The sequence below is a fragment of the Mirounga angustirostris genome, unplaced genomic scaffold (assembly GCF_029215605.1).
Source record: "Mirounga angustirostris isolate CCGP_5_RB_7025 unplaced genomic scaffold, mMirAng1.0.hap1 SCAF_6, whole genome shotgun sequence".
Taxonomy (NCBI): domain Eukaryota; kingdom Metazoa; phylum Chordata; class Mammalia; order Carnivora; family Phocidae; genus Mirounga; species Mirounga angustirostris.
In genome coordinates this window covers 59829675-59857474 of record NW_026991714.1, presented here as the reverse complement: position 1 = coordinate 59857474, position 27800 = coordinate 59829675, and the positions used below count along the sequence as shown (strand labels likewise).

The 27800-nt window shown below is 39.5% G+C and overlaps 1 protein-coding gene across 4 annotated transcripts in view; it reads left to right on the top strand.

The window, feature by feature from the left end:
* Positions 1-8818: 8818 nt before the first annotated feature.
* GREM2 (gremlin 2, DAN family BMP antagonist) overlaps positions 8819-27800 on the top strand; it is a 107321-nt gene continuing 88339 nt past the window's right edge. Inside the window, exons 1-3 of one of the 4 annotated variants that reach the window (XM_045877555.3) lie at positions 8820-9349; positions 9804-9907; positions 13868-13947. In XM_045877555.3, the coding sequence (XP_045733511.1) occupies positions 13892-13947 (56 nt within the window). In that variant the 5' untranslated portion in view covers positions 8820-9349; positions 9804-9907; positions 13868-13891. Of the gene's footprint in view, positions 9350-9803; positions 9908-13867; positions 13948-27800 lie in introns of all 4 variants that reach the window. The other 3 variants (XM_064594392.1, XM_045877554.3, XM_045877556.3) reach the window with 3 other exon arrangements.

Sequence of the window (27800 nt, the reverse complement as noted above, 5' to 3'; positions counted from 1 at the left end):
ATTCTAATATCCCTAATTTCACTTCACTTTTTAGGCACTATCTTTTAGAGGTATTTCCAACATTTCATATGTTTCTTAATTTTGTTTTCATTACTGAACACATAGCCAAATGACTAAAGGATGGTAAGGGTCAAATGAGAATAAAAATTTGCCACTTTGGCTATACATAATACCTTCCATTTTCTACCTCCTGTAATTTTATTAATTTTTATAAAATAAATAGGATAAATACTATAAAATATTAAAATGATTGACTAACACTTGGTGTCATAGAGACAAATGAAAGTTCACAGCGAAATGTACTGGAACCTGGAAAATATCTGGAATTTCTTTTCTGGGCAGAGAAGATGCAGGGTGGTGAACCATTCAGGATTAGAGGGGACCAGGTACTCAGAATTAGAATGTGATTTATATGAATTCTTTGAAGTTCACATTAATCTTGGCTCTGTCTCGAATCCTCTCTGAGGTATGTTGATCACCAAAAAATAAGTACACAAACAAATAAATATTACATTAAAGAAGATATTGCCAGAACTGAAGAGCTTGAAATATTTGTTAGCTGATGCACAGAATTCCAAATTTAGCATGTAATAGGTAGCTAAGGATGTCACCATGAGAAAAGTAGTGTTACTTAAAAGCTGAATGTACAAAATGTATGCCCAGAATGTACAGATACTTTTACATAATACATTTTTTTAAAGATTTTATTTATTTATTTGAGAGATAGAGAGAGAGAAAGAAAGAGAGCACAAGCAGGGGGAGGAGCAGAGGGAGAGGGAGAAGCAGACTCCCCACTGAGCAGGGACCCCCTACACGGAGCTCGATCTCAGGACCCCAGGATCATGACCTGAGCCAAAGGCAGCCACTTAACTGACTGAGTCACCCCAGGTGCCCTACATAATAAAATCTTTTTACAATTTATTTATAATAGTATATCTCTGAAAGTAATTTAAATGTCAATAAGAAGGGTTGGTTTAATGTATCTATAATCTAGAATATTATGTAATCACAAAATTATTTATAAATAATCTTGTTTCAGATTTGAAATGCCTAGATATAATATTAAATAGAAAAGCAATACGGAAGTTTAATATGTAGTATGATCTCAATTGGGCAAAAAATGAACAGTCGGAAAACAGAATACTAAAAAGTTTGTGGTAGAATTATGACTGATATGCTTTCCTTTAACTGTGCACTACTGTTCTATAAAGAGCTTTACAGTAAGAATGTATTACTTTTCTTCTGGGAAAATGTTTATTGCAAGACAGAAAGCATAAATTGTGGAGTATGGAGGATTCAAGTTTGTATTCTAGATCTTCAGTTTTCTAATTGAGGAAGCCTCTTGTTTCTTTACCTTTAAAATGAGAAAAATGCTACCTAAATTAAAGTATTGTAGTTAAGTTTAAATGGTTAACCCGGGGCCCCTGGGTGGCTCAATAGGTTAAGTGCCCGACTCTTCAGTTTTGGCTCAGTCATGATCTCAGGTCATGGGATTGAGCCCCGCATCCAGCTCCGCACTCAGTGAGGAGTCTGCTTGAGAGTCTCTCTCTCTCTCTCTCCCTCTCCCTCTGCCCCTCCCCCTGCTCTCTCTCTTTCTCTCTAAAATAAATAAATCTTAAAAAAACTAGTTAACCCATTGAAAGTGCATAAGGCTCAATAGACCCTTAAGAAATGTTAGTTCTTTCTCTTAATTTATCCCAATTCCAGTGAAGATGTGGTAAGGAGTTATTCAGTAGTGCAACCAACCATTCAAGAGGAAAGTAGAGGGCCGAAGTACTCAGGTTTGTAATGTGATATATATGAATCCCTTGGGGTCTCACACTAAGCTCAACCCTGTCTTGCATCCTGTCTATGGGTGACTGCCAATACACACATATGTGTATATACATACATACACACATACATAAATATTAAAGACTCTTCTTGATAATATGAAACCAAAGAATAGACTCTGACTTCAGACCTACTTGCAAGGACATGGGGTGTGTCTACTGGTTTTGATTTCTTTACCCACCCAAGGTCTAATTCTGTTGCCTGAGTCAGAGATCAATGTTACCAATCAATTTAGTTCACTTTATTAACTCCTAATATGCTGACACTTGGGTGCAGAAGTTTAATCGATATTTTCTTATGGTGACCACATGCATTTCTTCAATATTCATGAATTTCTGAATTGTCAAGACTAACAGAACATAATCCTATTGTTACCAAATCCCCATAGATCTGTGACTCCTCGACCCTGGCTCTGTAACCACTCTTGATGAGAAAGTCCCTACAAAGGCACCAGCTGGGGAGAAGCCTCTCACCCTTGCTTTTCTAACAGGACAGCCCAGCAGTCCTTATGGGGCCAAGCTCGTTCTGAGGCTGGCCAGCTGTCCCCCTGTCACTGATCCCACAGGGAGATATGTCACTTTCGGAAGTTCGTGCAGGGCAGCCTAAGATTCACATTAATACAAGACAGAGGTCAAATGCTGTTCCGTACTAACTTTTGTTCCCTTCCAAATATATCAGGAACGTTTGCTTCGGGTCCTTCCAGACAGCAGGAATGTGCGTGTGGGAGAACAGAAGAAGCAGTGAGGATTGTTTTATTTTAATTCTGGCTCTGGACTGGAGAGGGGAGACCTGATCAATCTACTTTGTAAATAACCCAGAGCAGAGGTTAAGAAATAATAGTATTGTATATTGCCACTCTTAACAGAAACAAATTAAAAATTAATACTTCCGACTATTATAAGCACAACTAGAGAAAATCCCTTCAGAGTATTTAAATTCTGCCTGTTCCTGCAGAAATTGCTCTGAGATGTAATCAATGGCTGTTATGCAGCAGTTAGGCAACATGTCTATTAAATAAAATACACTAGAAGATGGGGAGGAGTCGTATTTCTTACCACAGAGGCACAGGCAACCTTTTGTTCATTTAACAAAGGTTATTTGTATGTCTACTACCAAGAACTCTGCTGGATACATCCATGAGGAAGGGTTATTGATATCCCGCTTTCAAGATGAGGAAACTGAGTCAGAGAGAGGATGAGAGACACTGATGGAGCTAGGGCTTGAACCTGGGCTGTCTGAGGCCAGAATTCTTTCTCTTAATTGTGACATTAATCTGGGCGGTTCGCAGTAAAGTAGGGGACCCAAGGACCTTGCTGGTCTCCTGGAAGAAAACAAGAGCAGGTGGAGAATTGGGAGCCATGCATGGTGACTGTTGCTTTGTTTGGGAAGTACACATGTAACTTGTGACCAGAGTAAGCCAAATTGCCAAGCCTCAGTCAGAGGGGGAGCGGGCATATATAATCCTCTCTTAGGGATAAATCCTGCAGGATGGAGAAAAAACTAATATTTTGAACAATAATACAACCAAACACTATTAACCACTTAATTCAAACAGTGTTTCTATTGGACAAAACAGATTGGAACCCCTTCTTTAGAATTACATTTCAAGCCAGTTTATAATCCATGTAAAGAAGTTATCTTTCCATTAACAAGCTAACTCATCAATCAGTTAATTTTCTCATAAAAGTATTTATAAAATAAGTCATTCAACTAACCTTTACTCAGTGCCAGTTATGTACCAGACACAGTGGTAGGTGCTGGATATAGAAAATCAAATGAGACATAGTCCCTACCCTTAAGGAGTGTAGAGAGACTCAAAATTACACTGCGTTAATCTGTTCTAAAATGGAAATAGGCAGCTTATTCTCTTCCCATAAGGCACAGCTCAGAATGACTTGGGATTATTTCTAAAAATCAGATCAGTAGACTATATTGTGGGTATTAAAGCCAATCCCAGAGAGGACACCGTCCCCCCAATTCATTTTGAATAGCATAGATTCTCCCCTCCACATTCAAACACTGATTAGTGAGTTTCAACAGCTCTTGCTAGCCACAGCATATGAAATGCCTGCTCTAGTGAGCTTGGATTCCTTATCTTATTAAGTATTTTCTCTGGACCAGGCACTGTATAATCTTTCTGAAGCAAAATCTACTTTAATCTTCCTAGAATTCTACATTGTAGGTATTTTAACCTTATTTTATATATGCAAAAACCAAAACCCAAGAAGAAAAGCAGAAATCCCAAACAGCAAGTGATTCAGCATTCAAACCCTGTTTTGACATCAAAGTCCACACACCAAATGATAGTGCAAGAATTTCCATCATCTAAAACTAGCCCGAGGTTAATCTAACTTTTCACATTATGGGAGATGCCCCCATATTTCACTGGATTCTTTTCTTCTTGTAGTCTCCTTTCCAAGGAGGAGAAATTCACAAAATTTACCTCAAGCATCAAGAGATTTAGTATAAGAATGCACACAGAAACAAGGGAAATATAGGTAGAGCTCGTGGAAGCTAAGAAAGATTGAGCAACTGGACCTCCTCTTGTCTTGCATTCTTAGTGCTGCATTCCTAGTCAAAACTTCATAAAAGATCATTTTTAGCATAATCATACATGGTATATTCTCTTTTCTCTGATTTTCAGACTCTTTAAGATAATGTCATTGCTATCAACTGCCAACTATAGATGGATAGATTAGATAGATGATAGATGATAGATAGATAGATAGATAGATAGATAGATAGATAGATAGATGATAGATAGATAGACAGATAGATACGTAGATAGCCTTAGTTCAAGATCCTCAAAAGAGAAAATCTGATTGATAGCTAACCACCATTATCTCTGCATGGATGGCAGATTGCCCGCCTTTGAGCCTAGTCTAGTCTGATACCTGTAGCCAGAGGGACATGAATATGAGGCATCTGTACTCATGTATGAAACTATCTAGGAGTGCTTCCTTAGCTGGCTGTGAAGTTGGGGAAAGAGCTGTGAGGTGGCAGGCACCATAATTGAGACTGTCCTGGCCATTATCTCAACTACATTTGTCATTACTAAATCTTATTTTCGCTATCTCTTCTGTTTGCTATGTCATAAGCACATGGAGGTCAAAGGTGGTTCTATCTTCCCTTCACTCTAAGTCTGCCCTCTTCACCTCTTTCCATCCATATCTCAGAACTAAGAGTACAGTGCAGAGGCCTTGCTGACATCTAATAAGCATGAACTAATGAATCAAAAAAACCCACAGCCACCTGCTCCCTGGGTCTTAAGGGAAAATATAAGGCTTGAGCTGAATATGTGGTCATTCCCATTCCTGTTAATTTCCCAAGCTCCTCTGTGGGTTGTGTTCTCTGCTCCATTGGGGTGACACAAACATGACAGATGGCACTCTCATGCCCAAGGAGTTTATTCTGCAACCCAGGAAGGGCTATATTTTTTGCTATAAAACTCTTATAAATCTTATAAATCACTCATGCATTTAGGGCAGGAATATTGTGACACAAGAGAGATAAATGCTATTCCATACATGTAAACAGCAGAAATGTGTGGGTGGTTAAGAGATAGATGCATATATATCAGTGAATCCTAAATATTAATTCTTTTGGAGATTTTGATGTATGTATACAACATTAATAGAGTTTCTGCCTTTCTATAAAATGAAGATTTTAATCTGATGGAAGAATATATATTTAAATTGAAGAATTAAAAGTGTCATGTATTAAACTCATTTTAATTTTAAATTTAAACTGTCATGATAATCTAAGGAAGATGACTATAACTATAAAAGGACTAAACAAGCATTTGTAGATTTATCAATAAATTGACAGGTTAGAAGAAAGCTATCAAGATGAATATGAGATAACCAAGAAAAAAATAACAGCATTAAAAATGCATCTAACACAAGTTGGAAAGAAAATGATAAATAGGTATAGAAAACATCGAGAGTATGATGCTTATCTTATTAGAAATTCAGTCTTCAGTATACTAGCTATGTGTAAATCTCATATCTTTGAATAGTAGAGAAAAAATTGTAACCTCTTTTGTTCTCCTTTATGTTGTTTTTTAAAGTTTTTCCTATTACAAATGGTGCATATCCATCATATGTGTACAAGGTTAAAAGGCCATCTATAATCTTTAGTCCAGAAATATATTATAATCATAATCCTTTTAAACTTAATAACATGTCATGAAGATCATTCAGTGAAATTATAAGTTCTTTTACAACTTTTTAAAGGTCCATAACAAAACCAAAGATGTTGTCAAACTGAAATAAACCCTGGATCATCTAGGTTAGCCTTTTCAGCAATGCTTTAATAATCTCTTTAGATGACTGTGAGCCCTTTCTTGACCACTTCAGTCACTGGGAAATCATCAGTTTGCCAGGAAATCCTTACATTTGCTTGCGTGCTCTAATTATGAAAAGTCCTGCCCTATTCTGAATTTTGTTCACCTCCTTTAACTTCTCCCCAGAAGAGCACTGGGCTTGGAATACATTTCAGGTTTTCCCATCCTTTAGTGGCATACCCATAACTAAATCATGTTACTTTACTATACTTTTCTATACAGGCTTTATCTATAAAATCTGGCTAATATTTTTTGCCCCATATTCCTCATAGGGTTGTTAAAAGATTCAAGTAAGAAAATACTTGTGAAAATGACAATACATTTAAAGCAAATATGGATGATAAACATACTTCCTCTTTCACATATATTATTTGCAAATTATCATGTCTACCCCAAGTCCCTTCTCCAAGACAAACTGCCTAATTCTCTTCATCATCTCCTATAAATTATAATATCCAAAATCACTATCTTATGGACTCTTCTGGATACATGCTAATTTGCGAATGTCTCCTATAAAAGGTGCCACACTGAGCTAAACAGGATGATCCTGATGTGGCCGAATGAGTGGAAAATGAAATAGGCTTGTTCTGCCATTACTACGTTTGGCAGTTTGCTGTGGTGCCTTCTGAGATGCAGAGTTTTTCTTATTACCACCACCTATGTCATTTATCAAGAGCTCATTTAATTGCAGCATTTGAGAAAATGTCTTTGAAAAAAATCTTTTAAAAGTCGCAAAATGATCAAAAGAGTAAAATGTAGAAAAACAAATAGTAATAATTTATTTTCTCTAAATCACATGACTGATTGGGTATAAGAGGTATATCTTTCCATTAATGAAAGAAAGAAGGCATTGAATTAGCACCTAAAATAAAGTTTAAGATTTATCTGTGACTTTAAGTTATCCATGATTTTATTTGTACTGTCTTTTCAGGAATAGAAAGAGCAATAATGGGCCCCCCAAATAACAAGCAGAAAATATAACAACCTGCTTGTTTTTATCAGTCACTTCTTTCTTTTTAGAAAGGCAACTCTAAGAAAGTACAAATTATTGGCAGCATATCAGAACATATCATGATCTGTCCCAGAATAATGTGTAAAGTAACTATTTACCAAGTTGGTCAGATGATTTCATGAATTGTTAGCTCGTCTAAGCAAAGGCACACAGGAATCCAAATCTGCTGTATTAACACTTCACTTTCCTTTGAGCTGAATACTTTGTATAGAATGGTAATCTCAAAAAGATAAGAAGGAAAGCAGTCATCCAATCTCCCAGCTCTGCTTGCTGTCTACCTTCATAACCGAAGCAAGTCACTTTATCATTCTCTGACTCTGTTTCTCCACCTGGAAAATCTGGAAAGTCTTACCTATGACTCCTTTCTTTCTATGACTGTTGAGAACTTTAGAGGAAATGCACTTCACACATTCAAAGATTTATGTCAGTGTTATTTTTTCTAACTGCTTACCTAAAGAAAGGGGATGGATTAGAGTTGAAAAAGTAATAAGGAGATGCCATTTGAAGTTGGATTGTTGTTGGCAGAAACCAATGTGGCCAAATGTGGTTTTCTTTTGTATTTCTTTTGCCAATTTCAGCTGGTTTGGGGTTGGCCCATTCTGAAAAATAAGGCTTCTTGGAACATGTCCAAGTAAGAAAAGCAAGCAGGTAGTTTAGTGATAATAAATTTCAAAAACTAATTTTTGTTTCCTGTGACTTTGCAACAAAATGTGTTTTGAGCTGGTCTGAAACCAGAACATCAAAAACCAAATAGTATACAAAAGGCATAACATTGGGGGGAAAATTTCAAGTCAAAAATCAAAATACAGCTCAGTGATTTCAGAAACAAGATTTCTTGTCAAGAATAACTGCCATTAAAATGTTATTAGGCATAAGTGAAAATGATTTTAGGGGGAATGGAACCTAAGGGAGGGTCTGTTTTAGGAAACATAGTGAAATTTTATTTTATTCTCAATTTTCCTAGTCAGGTTTGTCAGATCTCAGAAAAAAATTAGGGGGCTCATTCTCTGCTGAGGGTTTATCACTATTGACATACAAAGATTGAAATTTTTAACTCAGAAAACTTTATCAGCAGAGTCTCTCCAGTTTTCTTTGGCCAGTGAATCACACTAAGAGTCTCTTGAGACCATCAGTGGAGACAAGACCAAAAAATTAAAAAAAAAAAAAAAAGGAAACATGCAAGAGCATGCAGGCGTCACTGGAGCCTTCTGATATAACACACGGAGCCCACGCAGCACGAGAATTGGTCTGGCGTCATTGTTCCATGTTCACTGGATGCTGTAAAGTCTGATTTGCATTAGAAACCTCTGCATTCAATAAACAAAAATAGGGATAATGACCAAAGCGCTATTTGGAACAGAAAACGAACTCAAGCAATGAGTGTTTTCCACTGAATTCATTCAAGATTTTATTAGTTGAGCTCTCACTTAGGTTATTAGGCTCAGCTTGCCTTTAATTTCATTGGCCTCAATTATTCAAAACAAAAGGAGCCCGGTGTGTGTGCGTGAGTGTGTGTGTGTGTGTGTGCGCGCGCACACACACACACACACGGGGACGCATCACACACAGGCTTTGTACATTCTTCACATTGCAAACCCATCAACAAAAGGAGGAAGAAGATCTGAGGGGAATGAGTGGTTTTTGCGGGTTTAGGGATGGAGAATTTCTCTACATAAACAAGAAGGTTTGGATTGGAAGTCTGCTAAAAAAAATGTTACAGCTGACCACAGGGTTGTAAATCCAGACTGGAAGGAGAAGAAGAGAAACATTGCAAGCGAGTGAAGTGTGTGTGGCTGCAATGTTTGTGGGTTAGATGAGAAACAAGCGCTGAGTGAAACCGAGAAGGGGGGTGGCTGGTGTGATTTGTTTGGTGTGCGGAGCCAATAGAAATCCCAGACTGCGATAATATCCCGGTGCAGCGCCGCGCGGAGTCAGAGCCGAGTCTGGGGCCGGTGCACGCCTGCGAGCCGCGGCCCAGGGCGCACCGCGGAGCCGGCTCGCCGCCGCCCCCAGCCCGCGCGCCTCCGCACGCGCGGCCGCGGTGGTCCGGCCGCGGGCCCCCGAAGGCGGCCGAGGGAGAGCCGGCGCACAGTCCGCCGTGGACTCTATAGCTCAGAGGAGAGGGACCCGAGGAGGAGGCTTCCATCACGTCATTGCAGGTACGCAGCTTGTCACGACTAATGTGGCACAGACACGGTTTCTGATTTCTGCCTTCACAAGGCACTGAAAAGTAATTGACGTCGTTGGTTCCACTGTGGGTCGGAGTAGAAAGCACGGTCTATCTTGATTCACCCTCGATTATTAAAGCTGTTAACGTGTGTTTGGAGGCCACGGGGTTTATTCACCTATTGAATTCTCCGTGGGTGTAAAGCAAAGACCTTCAAACTTGACCGTCGTCTCTTTCTTTAAAATAACATCACTATCTGCCTGTTGTCACGCTGCCCACTTATAGATCTTGGTGACCTCCGTTATAGTGGTGACCTAATAGCAAGTCAAACACCGTCTGATTGTTAGAAAGCAGCCTTTGAGCATTCCCACCTACCTATCAGGTTAAGATCCTCCTCTAAGGAATAGGAACCAGAGCGGACTTGAGCATGGTTTTGATCTTTAAAGCGTATGGCCAACGTGGACTAAGCTCATGAGTGAAACAGCACTGGATCGCTTCGCTGTGGTTGAAGAAAGGGAGAGAAGGGAGAGCGAGACTTCTCAATGTGATGGTCAGTGACTCCTCTTCTGTACCTGATTTGTTTTTACATTGTCTTATGAGTTGAAAATGCATTTGTATTCTGCACCCGCAGGCAGGATGAGTTCCAAGACTTCATGTGTTACTACATTGAAAAGTCATGAATTGGAACTGTGTCATAAATGTGACACTTGTGAGGAAATGCCCATTTTTGCTTTGATTTTATTTGATACTAAAATCGGTAGACATGTGGCCACTTCTTTTCCTGTCTATTCATTTTATTTTGAGAAATGAATTTTGTAAAAAAAAAAAAAATCTATTTCCGGGGATTTTACCATGTTTGCTTTCAAATTTTGAAGATGGTTATGTAACTTTTTTCTTCCTGTTGATTACTTGTGATTAAATTAACATTGCTTAATGAGTTCAGTCTTTGCCTTGGAAAAGCCAGTGGGGATCGAATGAAGGCTGAGTTAAAAGATTAGTCTTGCTTTGGGCGATCCTCAAATAACTGGGGTATAGCTGCTCTGAATCCCTGGATAAAGAGCTTTGCCTGCAGTGAAGAACATATACAGATTGGGACTCTAGTTCCACAAGAGAATGGCAGGTGCAGGACCAATGGAGGATGTTATCTTAATAGCACTCTTCTCAGTGGGTTCTTGGTAGAACATATTCAAACCCTCCGTTGCTAATTCACAATCAATTCCCCATTCTGTCATGCCTGCTTTTTAGGGCACGCCTTATCCAAGACATGTGCCTGCCCAAGGTAGATAAGGAAGATATAAGAAAGGTATTTGTTTTACATATCACAATGGAGAATTTACATTGACCTGTGGGGTTTTTTTTTAATCAAATTAATCTTTTGTCATTAAGGAAAGTGCATGCTTAGCTCTACCACGGAGTCTTGAAAACTATTCATATTTTTGCCCAATGCCAAGTTTGAATGATTTCACGGGTATTTTTGAAATCATGTCAAAGAATAGACATGGCAAGTGAATATTTAGGAGAGAGCATTTTGATTTTAGAGATGAATATTTTTCTCTTTCTTATATCACAAAGGAAACTGATTGTCAAGAATTTACCTATTTAAATAAATACTAATTAATTGACCCAACTAAATTCTATTTGCAGCTAAAAGTGTAGTTTTGCATCACCATAAACATTGTTTTCAATCTATAAATATAATATCTGAAATAAATTGAGACCCATTTCCCTCTTGCCATTCAAACTTTAAAGCGATTTTGGGCATGTCGGTAGTGACAAAGTAAATGTGAGGCTGAACATATATATATATACACACTTTGTCTGGACTAAGAGACGCTGATGGCTTTTCAAAGATAAATGTCAACAATGCTTTGATTACTCGTTGTTTTGTGCTATCATTCTTCACTGAGAGAAGTAATCAAAAGTTCATTCCCTGTGCATTTTAGTATGGCCAGCTAGAGCTTTAGATACCCGCAAGTTATAAGTTTGGTAAAGTTTAAACAAGGCACATGCCTTTAACTCTCTTTAAAGTAAACACCTCTTCCTTAGTCCTCTTCTAAAGCAAAGGAATGGAATTAAGCTCCCAGTCTGGGCGCCGGTTCTTATTGATATGGAGAGGACTGGCCGGCCTAGGTCAAGGACAAGCACCGGGAGGCTGCAGAGGCGCAGGTTAGACCAGCCTCATTTGCACCTCAGCATTGCTAGAGCAGTCAGGCCGGGTTGCAAGCATTTTCTCAGTATCAGGACCCTTTAACTATTTAGGAGAAAGTGATGAATTATTGCAACCAAATGTGCCAAGTATTGGGCTTAAAACCAGTCACACAAAGAGCCAGCAAATAAGACAAATTGTTTTGAAGGGGAAAGTATACAGTTATAAACCTGGCCTCTGGTGCCATCTACGCCTGTGTTTGCTTGCCTAGCTGTTTCTCTTCCTACCACAGAGTTCTCTTTTATATAAATTGGACACACTGACCTAATAATGTATAGGATTAATTTTGATCCCAAGTCAGGCTAAAGTATGGTCCTCAAACCACTAATCTAAATAACAGATATTGCCTACGGCCACCACTTCTAGTTGGGAGTATGTCTTTGATTGGCCAGCTCATCCATAGGACCCAGCTCATGTGGATCACTGATTTGCAGAGCGGAGTCCCAGAGCCACATGGCAGTAAGAGAATGAATAGGGAGAGGGTCAAAGTACCACGGGTGTGAGGGGAGATGTTATAAAGATGGACATCCTTAAATACGAATCCAAGAGTCAAAGGAATAATGAGTTTATTTCCTCAAATACGCTTCCAGTATAAACTTTCAGTGAGATTTCCTGAATATTTTAAACAAACTCTCATGTGTACACATGTACCTTGCACACAGGTATGGGATGAAAATAAAGACATTTGATGCGCTGTTAACACTCCCCTACACACAGGCCAGGAGAGGGCAGCACGCAAACTGTAAAAAGTGACGTCTCCTCTTGACCAAGGGGAGACTCCAATCTCCAAAATAGCTAAACCTGTCTCCCTAACTGTATGTGCCTTCTTCCCTTTGAAAAGCTGAGTCTAGAGCCTTACTTGCTAAGGGATACACCATTCAGAAAGATTTGTTTCTACTTTTGCCTCCAGAGTTGGTGCCGCCCAGCAAAATAAAGAAAGCAACCTATTTAAGAGAGAACTCAACTTCTCTTTCTTTGAATTAGCTTCATTCTTTGAAGCTATCCAAGTGCTCTTTATCTTTACTCTGCCAGGAGATGGGTAGGAGAAAGGGAAGTAGAATACAGAGAAAAAAAAAGAAGAGAGAGAATAGGGTTTCTTGAGTTTGTCCTCCAGGGGAAATGTTTATGAACTGCTTTTCTCCATACACCTAGCCTTTGTTTTAAGCATGTCTCAAAGGCAGGTTCAGGGCCACAAGAATACATTTTGTACACTGACAGTCAATAGTGTCTCTAGAATCCTAGTGAATTTGGTTTCAAAACAGAAGAGCTAGAATAGCTTTTTTTTTTTTTTTTTTTTTACTGGTTTCCAGAGTCTAAGACGTGCTAAAAAATAAGAATTATGCATCTACCTCTTAAAATGTCAGAGATTGGTCAAACCTAATCCCTACTACACCTAGTCCAGCCTTTTAGAAACTCATGGCTAATAAGCCTACACTGTTCTTACTTTCACGGATCAGCCATATTCTAGAGACAAACTGTAAATGTGCATAGAAGAGAGAAATAATCACTCTTAAAGTGGGCAACCTGTAGCTGGCAGTGATAATTTCTGCATGCTTCATCCTAATTTAGCTAGATTGGTGACTTTAGCTTCAGGAACACCCTTGTCACCTTGCCATCTTTGGTTCAAATGCCACACAACTTGCTGCTAAATATGAAGGCTGTAGAATGCAGCTTGGGGGGGGTGCTTTAAAACAAAGTCTGGGAGGCCCAGAAAAAAGCAGTCTTGGCAAAAAGCTGAGGTTTCTCCTGAGAGAAGAGGAGGCAGAAGGGACACTGGGCTGGGGATGGGCACACGAGGTGATCGAGAAGCCATGAAAGGGTAGTGCTGAGGCTTCTGGAGAGTGTGACTCCTGGGACCCTCAGGGTCTGCCCAGCAGGGCTCAGCCTTAGAAGCGCTTTTCTCTGGTGCCACTGTACTCTGCTAGGAGGTGTGGTGTCCTTGAATCAAAGCAAAAGGTTTTTTTCAAGGACGAAGTAAAGATTTCTTGGTGTCTGGGAAGAAAGGGAGGTCACTGTGTGTCTCCCCCATTCTCAGCCAGATTAGCCTCTGCAGCACTCCCATGTACTGTCTGGAATGACGCAGTTGCCCCAGGGCTTCTGTGGATGCTTGGGTGAAGGGGGTACATTCGTCCAGGGTCACTGTAGAACCAGGCACAATGCTGTAATCGTGGGGTGCCTGCAACAAGGGAGGGAGAGGTAAATCCTAGGAGCTGAGAAGCTCCACTGCTGTTTCTCAGTTTTTAATATAGTCCTTCCGAGCTCCTTGCAGTCAGAGAAACTCTGGGTTCCATCTCTTTTTTCTAGATTACTTTGCAATAAAGGAATCCCATGACTGAAGGGGAAATCTCTTTGAAGGCACTTCCCTGTTTGAGAGGCAAAGCAGGGTAAGTAAGATTACAGAATGCTGGCAGATACAGTAACCCTCAGGAGAAGACATACCCGATAGTTAGTTCTTAGTCACACTAAGAAAACCCTTCTGAATTGTGAATGCAAGGGAACTAGAGACAAAGGAACTACATGACTTAAGGAAAAAATTCTCCCAAAAGAGTTTTTGAAGGATATGATGCCACGAGCACAAATATTCACAAACATGACTTTCATGTTATGGATTAGTAGTCATTTCAAACTAAAATTCTCCACTCCTATAATTTATTTAAACAGCGAGAGAGGGGGAAAAAGAGAACACACAGAGCAGGGGAACACTTGACTAGCTCATGTGAAATGCTAAGCTGAGTTGACTTTGTCTAGTACAAATACCATCTGCATTAAAAATTATTCTGTTTCTACAGCTGTGACTCTAAAAGCTGGAGGAAGCTAATCTTATCACCTATGGGAAACTCGCCACCTCACTCTGCTTTTATGCAATTACAACACACACCCTGGATAATGCATTAAATTCTCTAATTGTAGTAGGAGTGTTGCAGGAAAGTTGATAGATGTGTGATATTGTACTTACAGTTAATAAAAACCCAGCAGCTCTATGAGATTTCATTGCCGACTGCTTTTTCTAATTTTTCAAATTTTCAAGCTATCTTTAATTTTCCCTTTTTGATCATTTTACAAATTAAGATTCATCTAACATTTGTTGAATGCATAACACATGCCAGGTTATACTAGACACATTCCTGCATAGTATGTAATTTAATCTTTACCACAACTCTGAGGATTTATCTTATGCAAGTTTTATTGATTGAGGCAATTGGTTATAACCAAGAATATAACCATTTATGCAAGCATTCATTCAACAGATAGCTATTGAGCTTCTTCTTTGTATAGCAGTAACAGCAACAGTAATAAAATAGTATGGTTATTGTCGCTAACATGATCCTTTATATTATGTTTCCACATACATGGTTGCACTTAATTCCTGGATAAGCCAGTTACTCACACATGTAAAAACAACAAGCAAACATCTTTCTATACACCAGCTCGTCACTAAGTGATTAAAATTATGTATATGGAAATAATCTTGATTGTTGCTTGATTTACGTCTATAGTCATAGGAGTGTCATTTGATAGAGTATAAACAGATGAAAAATATTCATCCTCAAGCCTACTACTGGAGAGAAAAAATAGATGTGTCCATTTTAACCCCTTGCTGAGGATGTGTTCATGTCTTGGGGCCACTTCCTGTAGCCTGCAGAGAGCACCCCTCATTGTTCCTCATTAAATCTTTGGAGCAATACCTAGACTTCATCTTGACAAATAATATGGAAAAAGTACTTAAGATATCTCACTTCTGTGAATTCAGAGAATGTAAACTTCGGAGAAGACAGACCATAGCATCACTGTGTTTCAGAGGGCCAAATGGCATTAAGACTCCTTTGACCTACTGGAGGGTTATCTGGTTATTATTGAAACTTATTAAGCTAGGAAACTCAGGAGACCGGGTCTGCGCCTGTTCCTGTTATTCACACTGGAAGTGTGGCCTTAGGGAGAACCTGCAATCTCTTGAGTTCACTCTTTAAAAAGAGAAAGCGGAAGTGGATCATCGTATTTCATGCCAGCCCTAAACATCAGTTCTACAAGCTTCCTTCTGTGACGATAGCTGACATTCCTTGAAGGATGACTATTTGTTAAGTATTTTATAGGTATCATCTAATCTTTATCAAAAGCCTAGTATTCTTTTTTTTTTTTCTAAAGCCTGGTATTCTTATTATCTCCACTTTACAGGTGAGATAACTAAGGCTTAGAGAGATTAAGAGCTTTCAAAAATTAACACAGACAAGCAAACTGCAGAACTGGGTTTCACACCCCCCTCCTCCACCTTTTGCATAGCATGTTGCACCTTCATTCACTTATTTATAGTATGTGTAGGGAAGATACTATGTGCAAGGTGCTGTGCAAGGTTATAGGGGATAATCGTGAAGAGCTCAAATAAGTGGGAAAGACAGAGAATACCCTAGTAATTATAATGGTGTTTCCTGAGTATGATAATACAGGATGTTTTGCAAATCTATGGTATTATTTTACCTTATTAACAAAACCATTGGACAATTTAAGTCTGCTGATTATAATAGCTCAACTCTTTTCTTTATATCATTTTGGATATTTCTCCCTCTCCAATATAGTGTGGCGTTAGTCTTCCTTGTGTAATTATTTTTGTCATATGTTTACATCTTTTACTAAATTTTAAATTTCCCTTGAGGACAGAAGCCATATCTTATTCAACTTTTGGTTTCTCAGCACAGAATCGATGCTTAATTAGTTGTACCTCCATTGAGCTCCAGCTACATCTAATTTACAGCTAGGATCAGAGACTCCTGCTTATCTGCTGAAAGGCGCAGTCTTCAAAAAGCTTTAAATACACACATTTAGCATAGGCTAAACAAATGACAAACTCAGTAATTCATCTTGGGGAAAAAACATTTTTTTTTCTTTTTGCTTTGTGTTACTGATCCCTTGTGTTACACATTTTTGTTTAATATGGTCATTTCAGTAAGAAAATCAAACTGTCATTAAAAGTCAATCCTCTTTTTAAACAACTTACTGCTTTGACTTTAAAATACTTTATCAACCATTTTGACACATTTTTCTCCCCAAGTGGGAGACAACTTCATCATTAAAGGGTGCCAAGGTGTTCCTGCAAGTTTATCCTTCATTCCTCTGGGGTTATGTGGGCTGGTCATAACATACTGGAATGCTTGCTAGCTTTCTGGGCTCTGTGCTTTAATTTGGAAATTAACAAAGTCTAGCTCATGCAGAGAAAGTGATAAGGTTACCAAAGATTCTGGAAACAGTGTCGGGTTTTGAATTGGAAGGCTTAATTTGGGAGAAGCAGGAGAGTTCAAGAGGACTGATTTGCCCTATGTGGTTGCAAAGAGCAGATTTTTAAAAATCTCTGTGAAAGAATTCTTTACCGTCGGGTAGTCTATGACAATTCAGGAGGGTCTATGAATTTGGGTGGTAAAGAAATTACATCTATGTTTCTACTGCCCTGAAACTGAAATATCCCACCCCCTTTAGTTATGAATGTGAGCAACATACCACACTAGCATTAGCAGAACTGTCGCCTTATCACCAAATAGAAATCAGAGCTATTTTCATATCACCTCACAGTTGATACAGATGTTTCAAAATATCACTTACACGTATCACTACTTCAAAATTATGGTAGTTATTATACCTATTTCTAGATCTTATTATTAACATGTAAAGAAGACCACATAAATCTATATCACACTTTTGTTTTTAAAATATGTTGGTATATATACATATTTGTGTATTTATACACATATATATGTGTATATATGTATATATGTGTGTGTGTGTGTATACACACATACATAGTTTCCTATTTAGAGTATGCATTTCTGGGAGCGCCTGGGTGGCTCAGTTGGTTAAGCATCTGACTCTTGATTTCAGCTCAGGTGATGATCTCAGGGTCATGAGAGCCAGCCCCGTGTTGGACTCTGAGCTGAGCGTGGAGCCTGCTTAAGATTCTCTTTCTCCTTCTCTCTCTGCCCCTCCCTATTCTCTCTCTCTTAAAAAAAAAAAGAGTATACATTTCTGAACTTAGAAACATTATCCTAAAAAGGAGCTTCAGTAGACCCAAAGGAGGTCCCTGGGGAAAAAATGTAAAACACCTCACTCTATAGGCTGGTAAATTTGGCTTATTAGGTGGCAAACTTTCTATCAACTGAAGTTGCCCCAGATGGAATAGGCCATCCTGTGAGCCAAAGAAGCTTGTGCTGGCAAGGGGCAGTGCGGAGGTGGGGTACTGGATGGATTTCAGTTGAGGGAAGTTATACATCAGACATGGAGTTGGGCATGATGCTGCCACCTAACACTGAGGCTACATGGTCAAGACCAAGAGACAAAGAAAAGTCCATTGCTTTCCTCAATTTCGATTTGCGAGGGTTTGAGCCAACCGGCTTCTGTAAGGAGAGAAGAGTCCTTCGGCGGTGTACATCACACCACCTATCTTTCTGTTTGTTTCTAGGCTAGTCTCAGACATCAGTAAGTACTTGTGAATTGGATGGCTGAGGGCCACAGTTACTGATCAGGTCTGGCTAGTGTCCTAAAGAGTCAGAGACCCACTGCATGGGGTTCCTAGGCATAGATAGCTCTAGGCTGCATTGTAATCGTCTTTTCATTTCTTCTCTCCCCTGCTGTACTGTGAGATACCTAAGGGGCCATGCATTTGCCTCTTGATGTCTCTAGTCCAAGATCCTTCATGTTTGGCAAACAAATTGATGAATGCCCCCTGTAGAGGTCACTGTTGTTGCAGAACCAGTGGCCCCATTTTTTAAAAATAAGGAAGAAAATGCGAGAAAGAATATTTCTGATTTTACTAAATGTAAGTATCATTGTGGGATGGGCTCATGGAGAACAGTTATGGGCCACTGAGTACCCAAATAAAAACCTCAGAGAAGAATCCTGTTCATGGTAAAATGAGCAACCTCTATTCAACTCAGTGGAAGTGTTGATAGCAAATACCTTTCAGGATGGCTGGGCCATGTGGGGTCTGATAACTTTTAGGGAGGTAAAAAAATTTTATTTGGGACTTAATTAAGCTGAGGAGGAGAGAAGTTCGCCTTCACAGAGGATGCCAAGGTGTCCCTGCAAATGTATAGCTCACTCTTCCATTGTTATGGACTCTGGGAAGGTAGTGCTTATGCTGGAAGGCAGAGTTGGGAGGGGACAAGAAAGGACTTATCGAGCGCATACTATGCATTTTAGGTATTTGAACATACAAGATGTCATTGATTTTTATAAAAACTTCTTGCGGTAGGTGCTATTGTCCACATTTTACCAACAAAGAACTGAAGTATATTGAGCTTCAGTAAATTTCTTAACTTCACACGGCCACTAAGTGGCTAAGTAATCATTAATCTAAGAGCTTAAGAACCCCAAATAAAATTCGCTGCCTTTTCACTACAACAAAGCTCTAAAACACTGCCTTTTTCTTCCATAATTTTGGCTCTGTTGCCTCTCAGTGATGCAGGGTTCATCCTAGAGACTCACAGAGATAAGAGTCTAGGTGCGTTGTGTTGGGGGACACTACTACCTGAGGGACACTATTACTTAGAAGCAGTAATCTTCATCTAAAATTGCATAGTATTGTTTTAAGAATTATATAAAATAATGCTTTCATCCCAGGCACAAAAATGAAGTTCTTGTTATTATTTGTTTATTTATTTAGCAGGCTTTTGATATTGGTGGATTGGGGCAAAAAAGCAAAGGTCTTCAGAATGAGTATCTGTGAATGTTTTATAAAAGAACAGCGCATTACTATGAATACTTTAGAATTGGGAGTTCAAATCCAATTTTATGAACTGAGATAAATAAAGCATTTGAGTCTTAAGTTTATCTTTTAAATGTAATAATTATTTAGAAGAGTTAATTAAACACTCTCCCTAGAACCATTGATTCTTTTGACAAATATGTATGGATCCAGAGCTAGAAATGGCAGAATATCAAAAGACGGATCATATTTTCAAAGAACTTATAGCTAATGGGGAAGACAAGATGTACAGATCAATAATGAGGACACCAGGTAAAAACTGGATAAAACTGGTAAAGATGTGGACAAATAAGGTGACAAGGGCATTGGAGGACTGAGAAGTTACTTCCAATAAAGAATTTTTGATGCTCCAGTAAAGCCTGGGCAAATCACACCATGTGTTACTTTGCATTATTTCCTTTCTGTTTTCTCCATCCTATGACCTGTGTTATGTATTAATGTCTTCTAACTCATTGAGTTTTAGAGATACAAAGAAATGATTTACTTAATCTTCTAATTTTATATATAAGGAACTGATAGCCTGGAAAATTATGTGCCTTGTAAGACTGCTAAGTAGTTATTTTGTAGAACCAGAAATAGAACCCAGGTTCCCTGTCTCCCTGTCTGTTCCTCTTTCTACTACACCATATACCCCAGTGGACCTCCACCATTAAGCTAAGCCTAAATCAACAGTACATGAAGTGCTGTAGGAGATTTCACAAAGGTCCAAGGTGCAGCCTACGGGATGTGTGCCAAAGTGGGGGAGAAATCATTTTGCTTTGGGGACAGTAGAAAGATTTTGTATAAATGCAGTGTAGTCTGTTGTTGTTTAATTTGGATGAACTTTTCTCCTGCTCTCTGCAATACTAGATAATCCTAGAGCTTGAAATCCCCAAGGCTGAGGTCCATTGAGATAGTCCCAATCATTTTTAGAAGTCCAACAATGCCTTCAAATCAAGTGATGAACAAACAGAAAATGGAATGAGGTAGGCGGAGGAGTAAAGTAGCCTTGCATTCTCCTTCCTGGGTCGACAAGTGTCATAGTGCATTTTGGCTTATTAAAGTAATAGGAATGACTTTCCCTTCCCTCTGTTTGGACCGAGGATGGATCTTTGTGTGTGTGTGTGTGTGTGTGTGATATATGTAGTCAGGTTTTTCCACATGCCCAATCACTGGTGTCTTCTCTAGTTCAAATGCCCTAGTTAGACAGGTTTACTTGGTCATACTTAGAATTACTTTTACCAACAAATGCAGCCTCTGGACAGGATTTGCGAAAAGAAAAGAGTTGGTGTCACAGTCTAACCAGAATTTTCCTCCTCCTATTTGTCAGAGGAAGGTCACTCTCTGGAGGAAAACATTCTGCTCTTCCTCAGCCAGGTCATGTTGGCACAGTGCTTCTTATCCCTCCTTGTTCCTCTTATTCCTGGAACCAGACATGCACAAAACCAGACATGCACAGAACCAGACATCCACCTGGGACAGGCCGCCCAGTAAATAGTGGGCACTTCCCTCCTTTACTCTCCATTGAATGAATGACTGAGGTGCAGCAGTCCCTACCCGTGATGCCCCCAGATGACTCTGAGGGTCAGCAAGAGATAGATTTCTCTCTGTGGGAGAAGTACTATCCCTTATACAGTTAGGAAGATGTTTTACTCCAGGAGAGAAAGCAGCAGGAAGCAGGACATCGATCAAGCAGGGTATATTCAAGGCAGGAAAGCTGTACTCCATGGCTACTTGATTCCTGATTGCTACCTTACTCCAGTCGAGTTTATATGCCATTGACCTCAAGTAATTGGGCAGTGGAGGATGAAACAACTAACTGTTCATAAAACTTCTTTTTATCCAAATTTGGAGCAAAACTTGTGAACTCTATTCTTGGGGTTGAATGAGACAGCATTGCTGATGACTGATGTCTGAATAAGCACCATATGGATTTGTACAAAAGGAAGAAAATAATCCTCAGTTGTAAAAATATCTTTGGTCTTCATAAGGGTGATATGCACCCACATGTTTCTGTCAGGTAGTTTTGCTATAAACAATTATTCTTGGGCTAATAGGAAAATTTCCTTTTATAGTGATTGTACATTTTCCCAGATTATCAGTGTAGCATGCAAAATCCCACAACTTCAGAAACTCAAAAGATCAAAGGCAGAGGGACCAGTGGAGTCTTTAGACTCACCACACACCAGAACAATAGTTTGGCTACCAGAAAGCCCCTTTAATGACAACAAGAAAGTGCACTCTCATAATTACCAAACTGCGCTGTGAAAATTGATATGCATTCCTAATTCCTGCATTAGATATTCCTGTTGTTTCTTGATGGCGGTAAAATTCAGATTGTCTCCATATGATTAAAACATTGGCCAATGGAGGTTTGGAGCATTTAGTCAACATTAACTGCCGTGGTGTTGAATTGATTTTCTGTTTCAAGTGACAGCCAAGGCTATCAAATAAACCCAAGAATATCTATTAGGGCGACTTCTGAATATATAGGCAGACTCAATATTGACACAGACTCAATAATCTCATTAAAGGAGGGGAAGAGATTTTCTCCATCTGTGTAGTAGCTGGCCTATGGGGTAGGTACATTGAAAATGTCTTTGGGGTGCATGAAAAAACAAATAACTTAGAGCATGTGGAATTTGAAAGTAAGGAACTGTAGTTGTTTAAATATAAAATAAGTCACAGATAATGTTAACAGATTGACCATCAGTTTAGAACGTTAGCCCTGTTTTGTCAGGGTTCTGATGGATACACAATCAGCAGACATTCCTGAGTGTTTACAGTGTGAGAGGCACTAGGAATATAAAAAGGATGAAGATAGGGTCCTGCCCTCCAGCAGCTCCCAGTCCATCAGGGGAGACAAGCACTAGACAGATAACAGCAACATTCAATAGGAGGGGCTACCTCTGAGCCAAGTGAAGTGGGAACAGGGCAAAAACGGCAATGTGGATCGCTAGTTTTGCTCTGTAGAGACTGTAAAGCCCACGTCATACTGGAGGAAAACCATCTGCCTATGATGCTAAGGAGTTTACAGCTCCCATACATCATCTGTTCTGCACTTTCATTTTTTGGTTTTTTGGTTTTGTTGTTTTTTGTTTTTGTTTTTGTTTTTGTCCTTGTGACAGGACAATAGACCTGCTGTGCAACTTTCTCCTGGTCCCTTGGACTACTAGTGAAATGCAAATGGTTCGTGGCCTCTAAAGTGTCCTGCTGGTTCGCCTGCTTGTGGCTCAGGAGACTCTTTCGGCATCGCACTCTGAACATTCTGGCCTCTGGGTTTTGCTGCACACCAGGGACAGTGGTCTCATTCCTGGCTTTTTCCGAAAGGATCGTAACCACGATCATAAAAAAGGATTATTGGAATCCCAGCAAGTCACATTCAGGTGTAGCTCTTTGGAAAAAACATGATCTGAAGAAGGCAATGTGCCTCAGTAGAGTAGTAGTGCTCCTTGTTTCTGGTTTCATATCTGGCGTTGGCTGAATTTTAGTTCATGACGAAGAATGGCACAGTGGGCTTATAGTTTCCACCCTTTATTTACTTGTGCACTGGCCCGACACAGGATGGAGAAAGTGAATAGCAAAAGGTCAGATCCTTTTCTTTTTTCTTTTTCCCTCTCCCCCAAGTACGCACAAGGAGATAACCAAATGTTTGTTTTTCTGTCAGAACATAAGTTTGGGTACATCTACGTGACTAGAAGCAGCTGAACTAGAATCCTGTTTCATAACAGAGGCTTACCTGGAGTGCTCTAAACAGCTCTCCACAAGCCCAAATGGCATTAAACATAAATTCAGTCGCCTTGTTATATCGGGTGGCTGCACACAAATGACTGTGGTCAGTAGTAATGGGGGACAAAAAAGGTCAAGTGATTTCTCTGTAGTTTTGCATTTCCTTAGCTTCCCCCTGGAAAAATATAATGGATTTCAAACATTGACTAAGTTTCCCTTACGTAAGAAATATTATGTAAAATGATTGATTAGATTTAAGATTCTACCTCATGTTTAAACAAGGAAGATATCCATCTCACAAAGGAATTCGGAAATGCCAATGATTCACTCATAATGACAAGAAAAATAATCTTTGTCATTCATTGAGCCCATCCACAGTAGAATAATCTAATTGTAACTGTGATTAGAGGAGGCCACACCTCATTTAGAACTTACTATATTCCAAAGACGGGAGTCAGTCTTTTCACATGCATTTAAGCCTTAATAACAGAGCTGAGAAAAGCACTGCTATCTCTGTTCGCCAGAAGTCTGAGAGTCAAGTTATTCCCCTTTGAGCAAAAGTTAGGCCCTCTGTCTATCTACCTCCAAAGCTCTAACTCATAACCCTCATGCAAGATTATGACCTACACACATTATTAGGTGTTTTACAAAGATAATCATATTAATTTTCAAAGCAACCTTAGAGTCAAGTCTTACTATTATTCCTTTCGTACACATGAAGACCCAAAGCCACACTGCCAATAGCAAGGAGCCAGAATTCAGACCCAACTCGGCCTGACTCCAAAGCCCTTGCTTTCCATCTACTCAATATGCTGCCTCCAGACATGTTCCAGGACGCTATCCTCATCCTCAGATTGCCTTTCTTCCCAGTGGGTTTTCTGGTGCCTGAAATTCCCTTAATAGGAAATAACACCTTCCATTCCATAATTTGGAAAATGGCTTGGAAAGAAAAACACTGCTGGGGTATTTGAAGATTGACCAAAGACTTCTGGGTTGCCAAGGCCAGCATACAGGTGCACAGGGGGAGGGGGACAATGGAGAGAGAGTACACAGGGAGGGTCTGAGGGCACAACACCGAGAGAACAAAATAAATTAAGGAAAGGAGCCTGAGGATTAATGAAGAAAGCAACTACTTCACCATTTTTCTAAGGGCTAGGTCAGTGAACCACACTGCCTAGTATTAAACAAACAAATAAACAGAAAACTCTGAACTAGGTTTTTTTTTATTTCACTGTCGCATTCCCTGAAAATATTATTCACAAGTAGATATGAGGCCAAAGAGCATATATACCCTTAATGTGGGTTTTTCTTGGGTCTTGCCTTTATATCTTGTTTTTATTATTAAATTCTCTAAAGTTCTACCCACATAGGGTTATCCCACCTCTAATCCTAAATGGCAGAAAGAATTTCTTGGGCCAATATTCCTATCTTCCTAGACTCATATCCAATATTCTACCCTGTTTTATTTCCTCCCAAAAAGGAAAATAATGACCCGATTTTCATCCCTTTATTCTTTTATCAGCTCTTTATTGAACATTTTCTCTGTATGAAGGAATTCAACCCCATACAACAACTGATTGACTGCTCCCCATAATGTCAAAAGTCGCATGTGGGGGCTCCTGGATGGCTCAGTCATTAAGTGTCTGCCTTTGGCTCAGGTCATGATCCCGGGGTCCTGGGATCGAGCTCCACATTGGGATCCCTGCGCAGCGGGAAGCCTGCTTCTCCCTCTTCCTCTCCCTCTGCCCCTGCTCCTGTACTCTCTCACTCTCTCTCTCACAAATAAATAAATAAAATCTTTTTTAAATAAAGTAGCATGTCACAGACATGTACCTCTGAAACAAATCATACATTATATGTTAAAAAAAGAAGAAGAAGAAGATAGTAGGAAGGGAAAAATGAAGGGGGGGAATCGGAGGGGGAGATGAACCATGAGAGACTATGGGCTCTGAGAAACAAACTGAGGGTTCTAGAGGGGAGGAGGTGGGGGGATGGGTTAGCCTGGTGATGGGTATTACAGAGGGCACGTACTGAATGGAGTACTGGGTGTTATATGCAAACAATGAATCATGGAACACTACATCAAAAACTAATGATGTAATGTATGGTGATTAACACAACATAATAAAATTTTAAAAAATGTAAAATAAAAAAAGTAGCATGTGTTTTGCACAGCAAGGAACTTAATTTCTGGGAATAAAACTGATGAGGCACCTCTCAAAACTAGGGTGACCATAAAATTTATTGTCTAAACCAGACACTTCTCAGGGGGTGCTATTAATAATTATGCTGGGACAAGAGGCAGAAGGCAGGCCACTGCAGGGCAAACAAGGGCAAGGAAGAAGAGTGGTCTGGCCGCTAGGGTAGTGTAAGCCCTTCACAGTCCTGGAAAATCACATATGACACTGAAAGCAATCACATATATTCATTGACAAGCACTAAGAACCTCGTGTGTACCAGGGCAGGGCTTGTCACTATTAAGGAGTCGCTGACGATGCTCACAATCTAGTGAAAAAAGACACATACTTGACTTAAGTTCGTAATAGTAACAGGGCTAACTGACACTCACTGAGAACTGTCCATGTGACATGTGGTTGATTTTTTGTTCGTTATCTCATGTAATCCTCACTCAATCCTATGAACTAAGTAGTGTATCTATGCTGGGTTTTCAAATCGGGATACTGAGACTCAGCAAGGAGGACATGTCCAAGGTCTGTCAACATACAACTAGTGGAAACAGGGCTCAGGCCTCTATGTGTGCAGGTTCCAGACCTGAGCTCATGGCCACCACGCTTTGCTGCTTCCCTGTGGAGGACACTAAGACACATGTCACAGTGGAGGTAGGAGCCGAGTGATGGTGGGGTGCAAAGAAACCTCCCACCATGTCCTGTGGTGCATGTGGAGCACTCGAGGAGGAGAAGGGTCACAGAGGAGGTAGCATTTGAGATGGGTCTTGATGAAAACCTAGAATTCCATCAGGAATCCAAGGAGTGGGATGGAGATATTCTAGGCGAAGGGCCAGGGGGAACAGATTTCTCCCCTATAGCACCAGGGTATAAAGGGGCAGGGAGAGGACCTGTGCCTTCAAAGTACTTGTCTCTGCAGTGGAAAGCAGGAGAGGGCCTAAAGGTGACAACAGTTTGAAGGCACATAAGCCTATGATGGTAGGCAGAGTTGTGCTTTAGGATCAAGCTCCCTGTTAGGGCCAGAACCTTGGTCCCCATTCTGCCCTGAGCTCTTCCTTTCATGTGACAAATTGACTCCAACTCTAATGCTGTTGCTAGAAAGTAGTTTCTTTGACATTTCAGAATTTTGATAGACTCCTTGTTAAGCATTAAATCAAGGAATAAATCAAGAATAGAAAGACTTCAAGAAACCCTATTTGTCAGATGGCGTCCAATGTTGGAGTTCCACCTATGGGAGTTTTGAAAATAATTAAAATGTACCATTTTAACTGCTATTTTTTTTTTAGTTTAAATTTTTTTTTCTGATGGAAATATTTTTAAAAAATGGTGTTTATTTTCCTGCACTATTAAACATGATGTACTAAAGGTGATGAAACATCCTAGAGAACATCAGTTGTCCTCTAGGCCCTCATTTTTTTATTAAGATACACATTTATTTATATTAATTTAATAAGCAGCTATAGAGTGCTTGCTCTGTGCCATGTACTGTTCCAAATGCTTTATAATTAAGTCATGTCATCTTTATGAGGCTGAGATTTCTCATCTGCATGCTGTGTGCTGAATCACATAAGAACACTATGCTTTTTCCTCACTAAAGTGCTGTGGCTTCTTTTTTTTTTAAAGATTTATTTATTTATTTTAGAGAGAGAGTGCACAAGTGGGGAGAGGGGCAGAGGGAGAGAGAGAGGGGAAGCAGACTCCCCACTGGGCACAGAGCCCCACACAGGGCTCGATCCTAGGACGCTGAGATCATGACCCGAGCTGAAACCAAGAGTCAGACACTTAACCAACTGAGTCACCCAGACACCCCAATGCTGTGGTTTCTTATTCCTTACACTTAACCATGGTGAATTTGCCTTATTAGCAACAGTGAACCAAATAACAGAGCTTCTTAAAGTTAAATATGAAATAAAAGTACACAAGCTGATGGGGAAGATGGTAGAGGTGGAGGTCAGTCTTCTAAAAATTATGGAAGATTTTGTGCATGAATTTTGTGCCATGTGTTTTTGTTATCCAGAGATCATTTTGACTTGGTTTCCAGCTCTTGACTGTGTTCAAAGATGTCAGATAAATGATATTTAGCTAGAGGAGAAGCCACTTTAATAGCACAGCTCTAGGAAATGCGAACTTTTAACTTCCATTTAGAACCATGGATGCTGACCTTCTGCATAACTCTGGACAATTCATATAGATATATTCTTTGGCTTGTTCTAACATTGAAGTGGTGAGGATGAATTGTATTATGTTCGTGGAACTATGGCAAGAAATCATATGTTTGAAGAGAAAGAAGTTCCACATGATGAACAATGGTAGAGCTTCTTTCCAAATATCCAAAAGGCCACTATTATGGTGGTATCTCATTGTGTCCATTAGCACAGTCAAAATAATTTTAAAACTAATAATCTCTTTCCACATGAACTCAGTTTAAGAACAAACTGTGTCTTACAGTTCTGATTGCATTTCACTCTAGAAATCATAGAATTTGTTAATTAGTATTCTTTTACTCACCATCCAGGTGAAACTTAATTTTAGAAGTAGTCTCAAATCAGTCCTATCTACCTTTATACATTGATTCTTTAGTTCGATGCATCTTTTA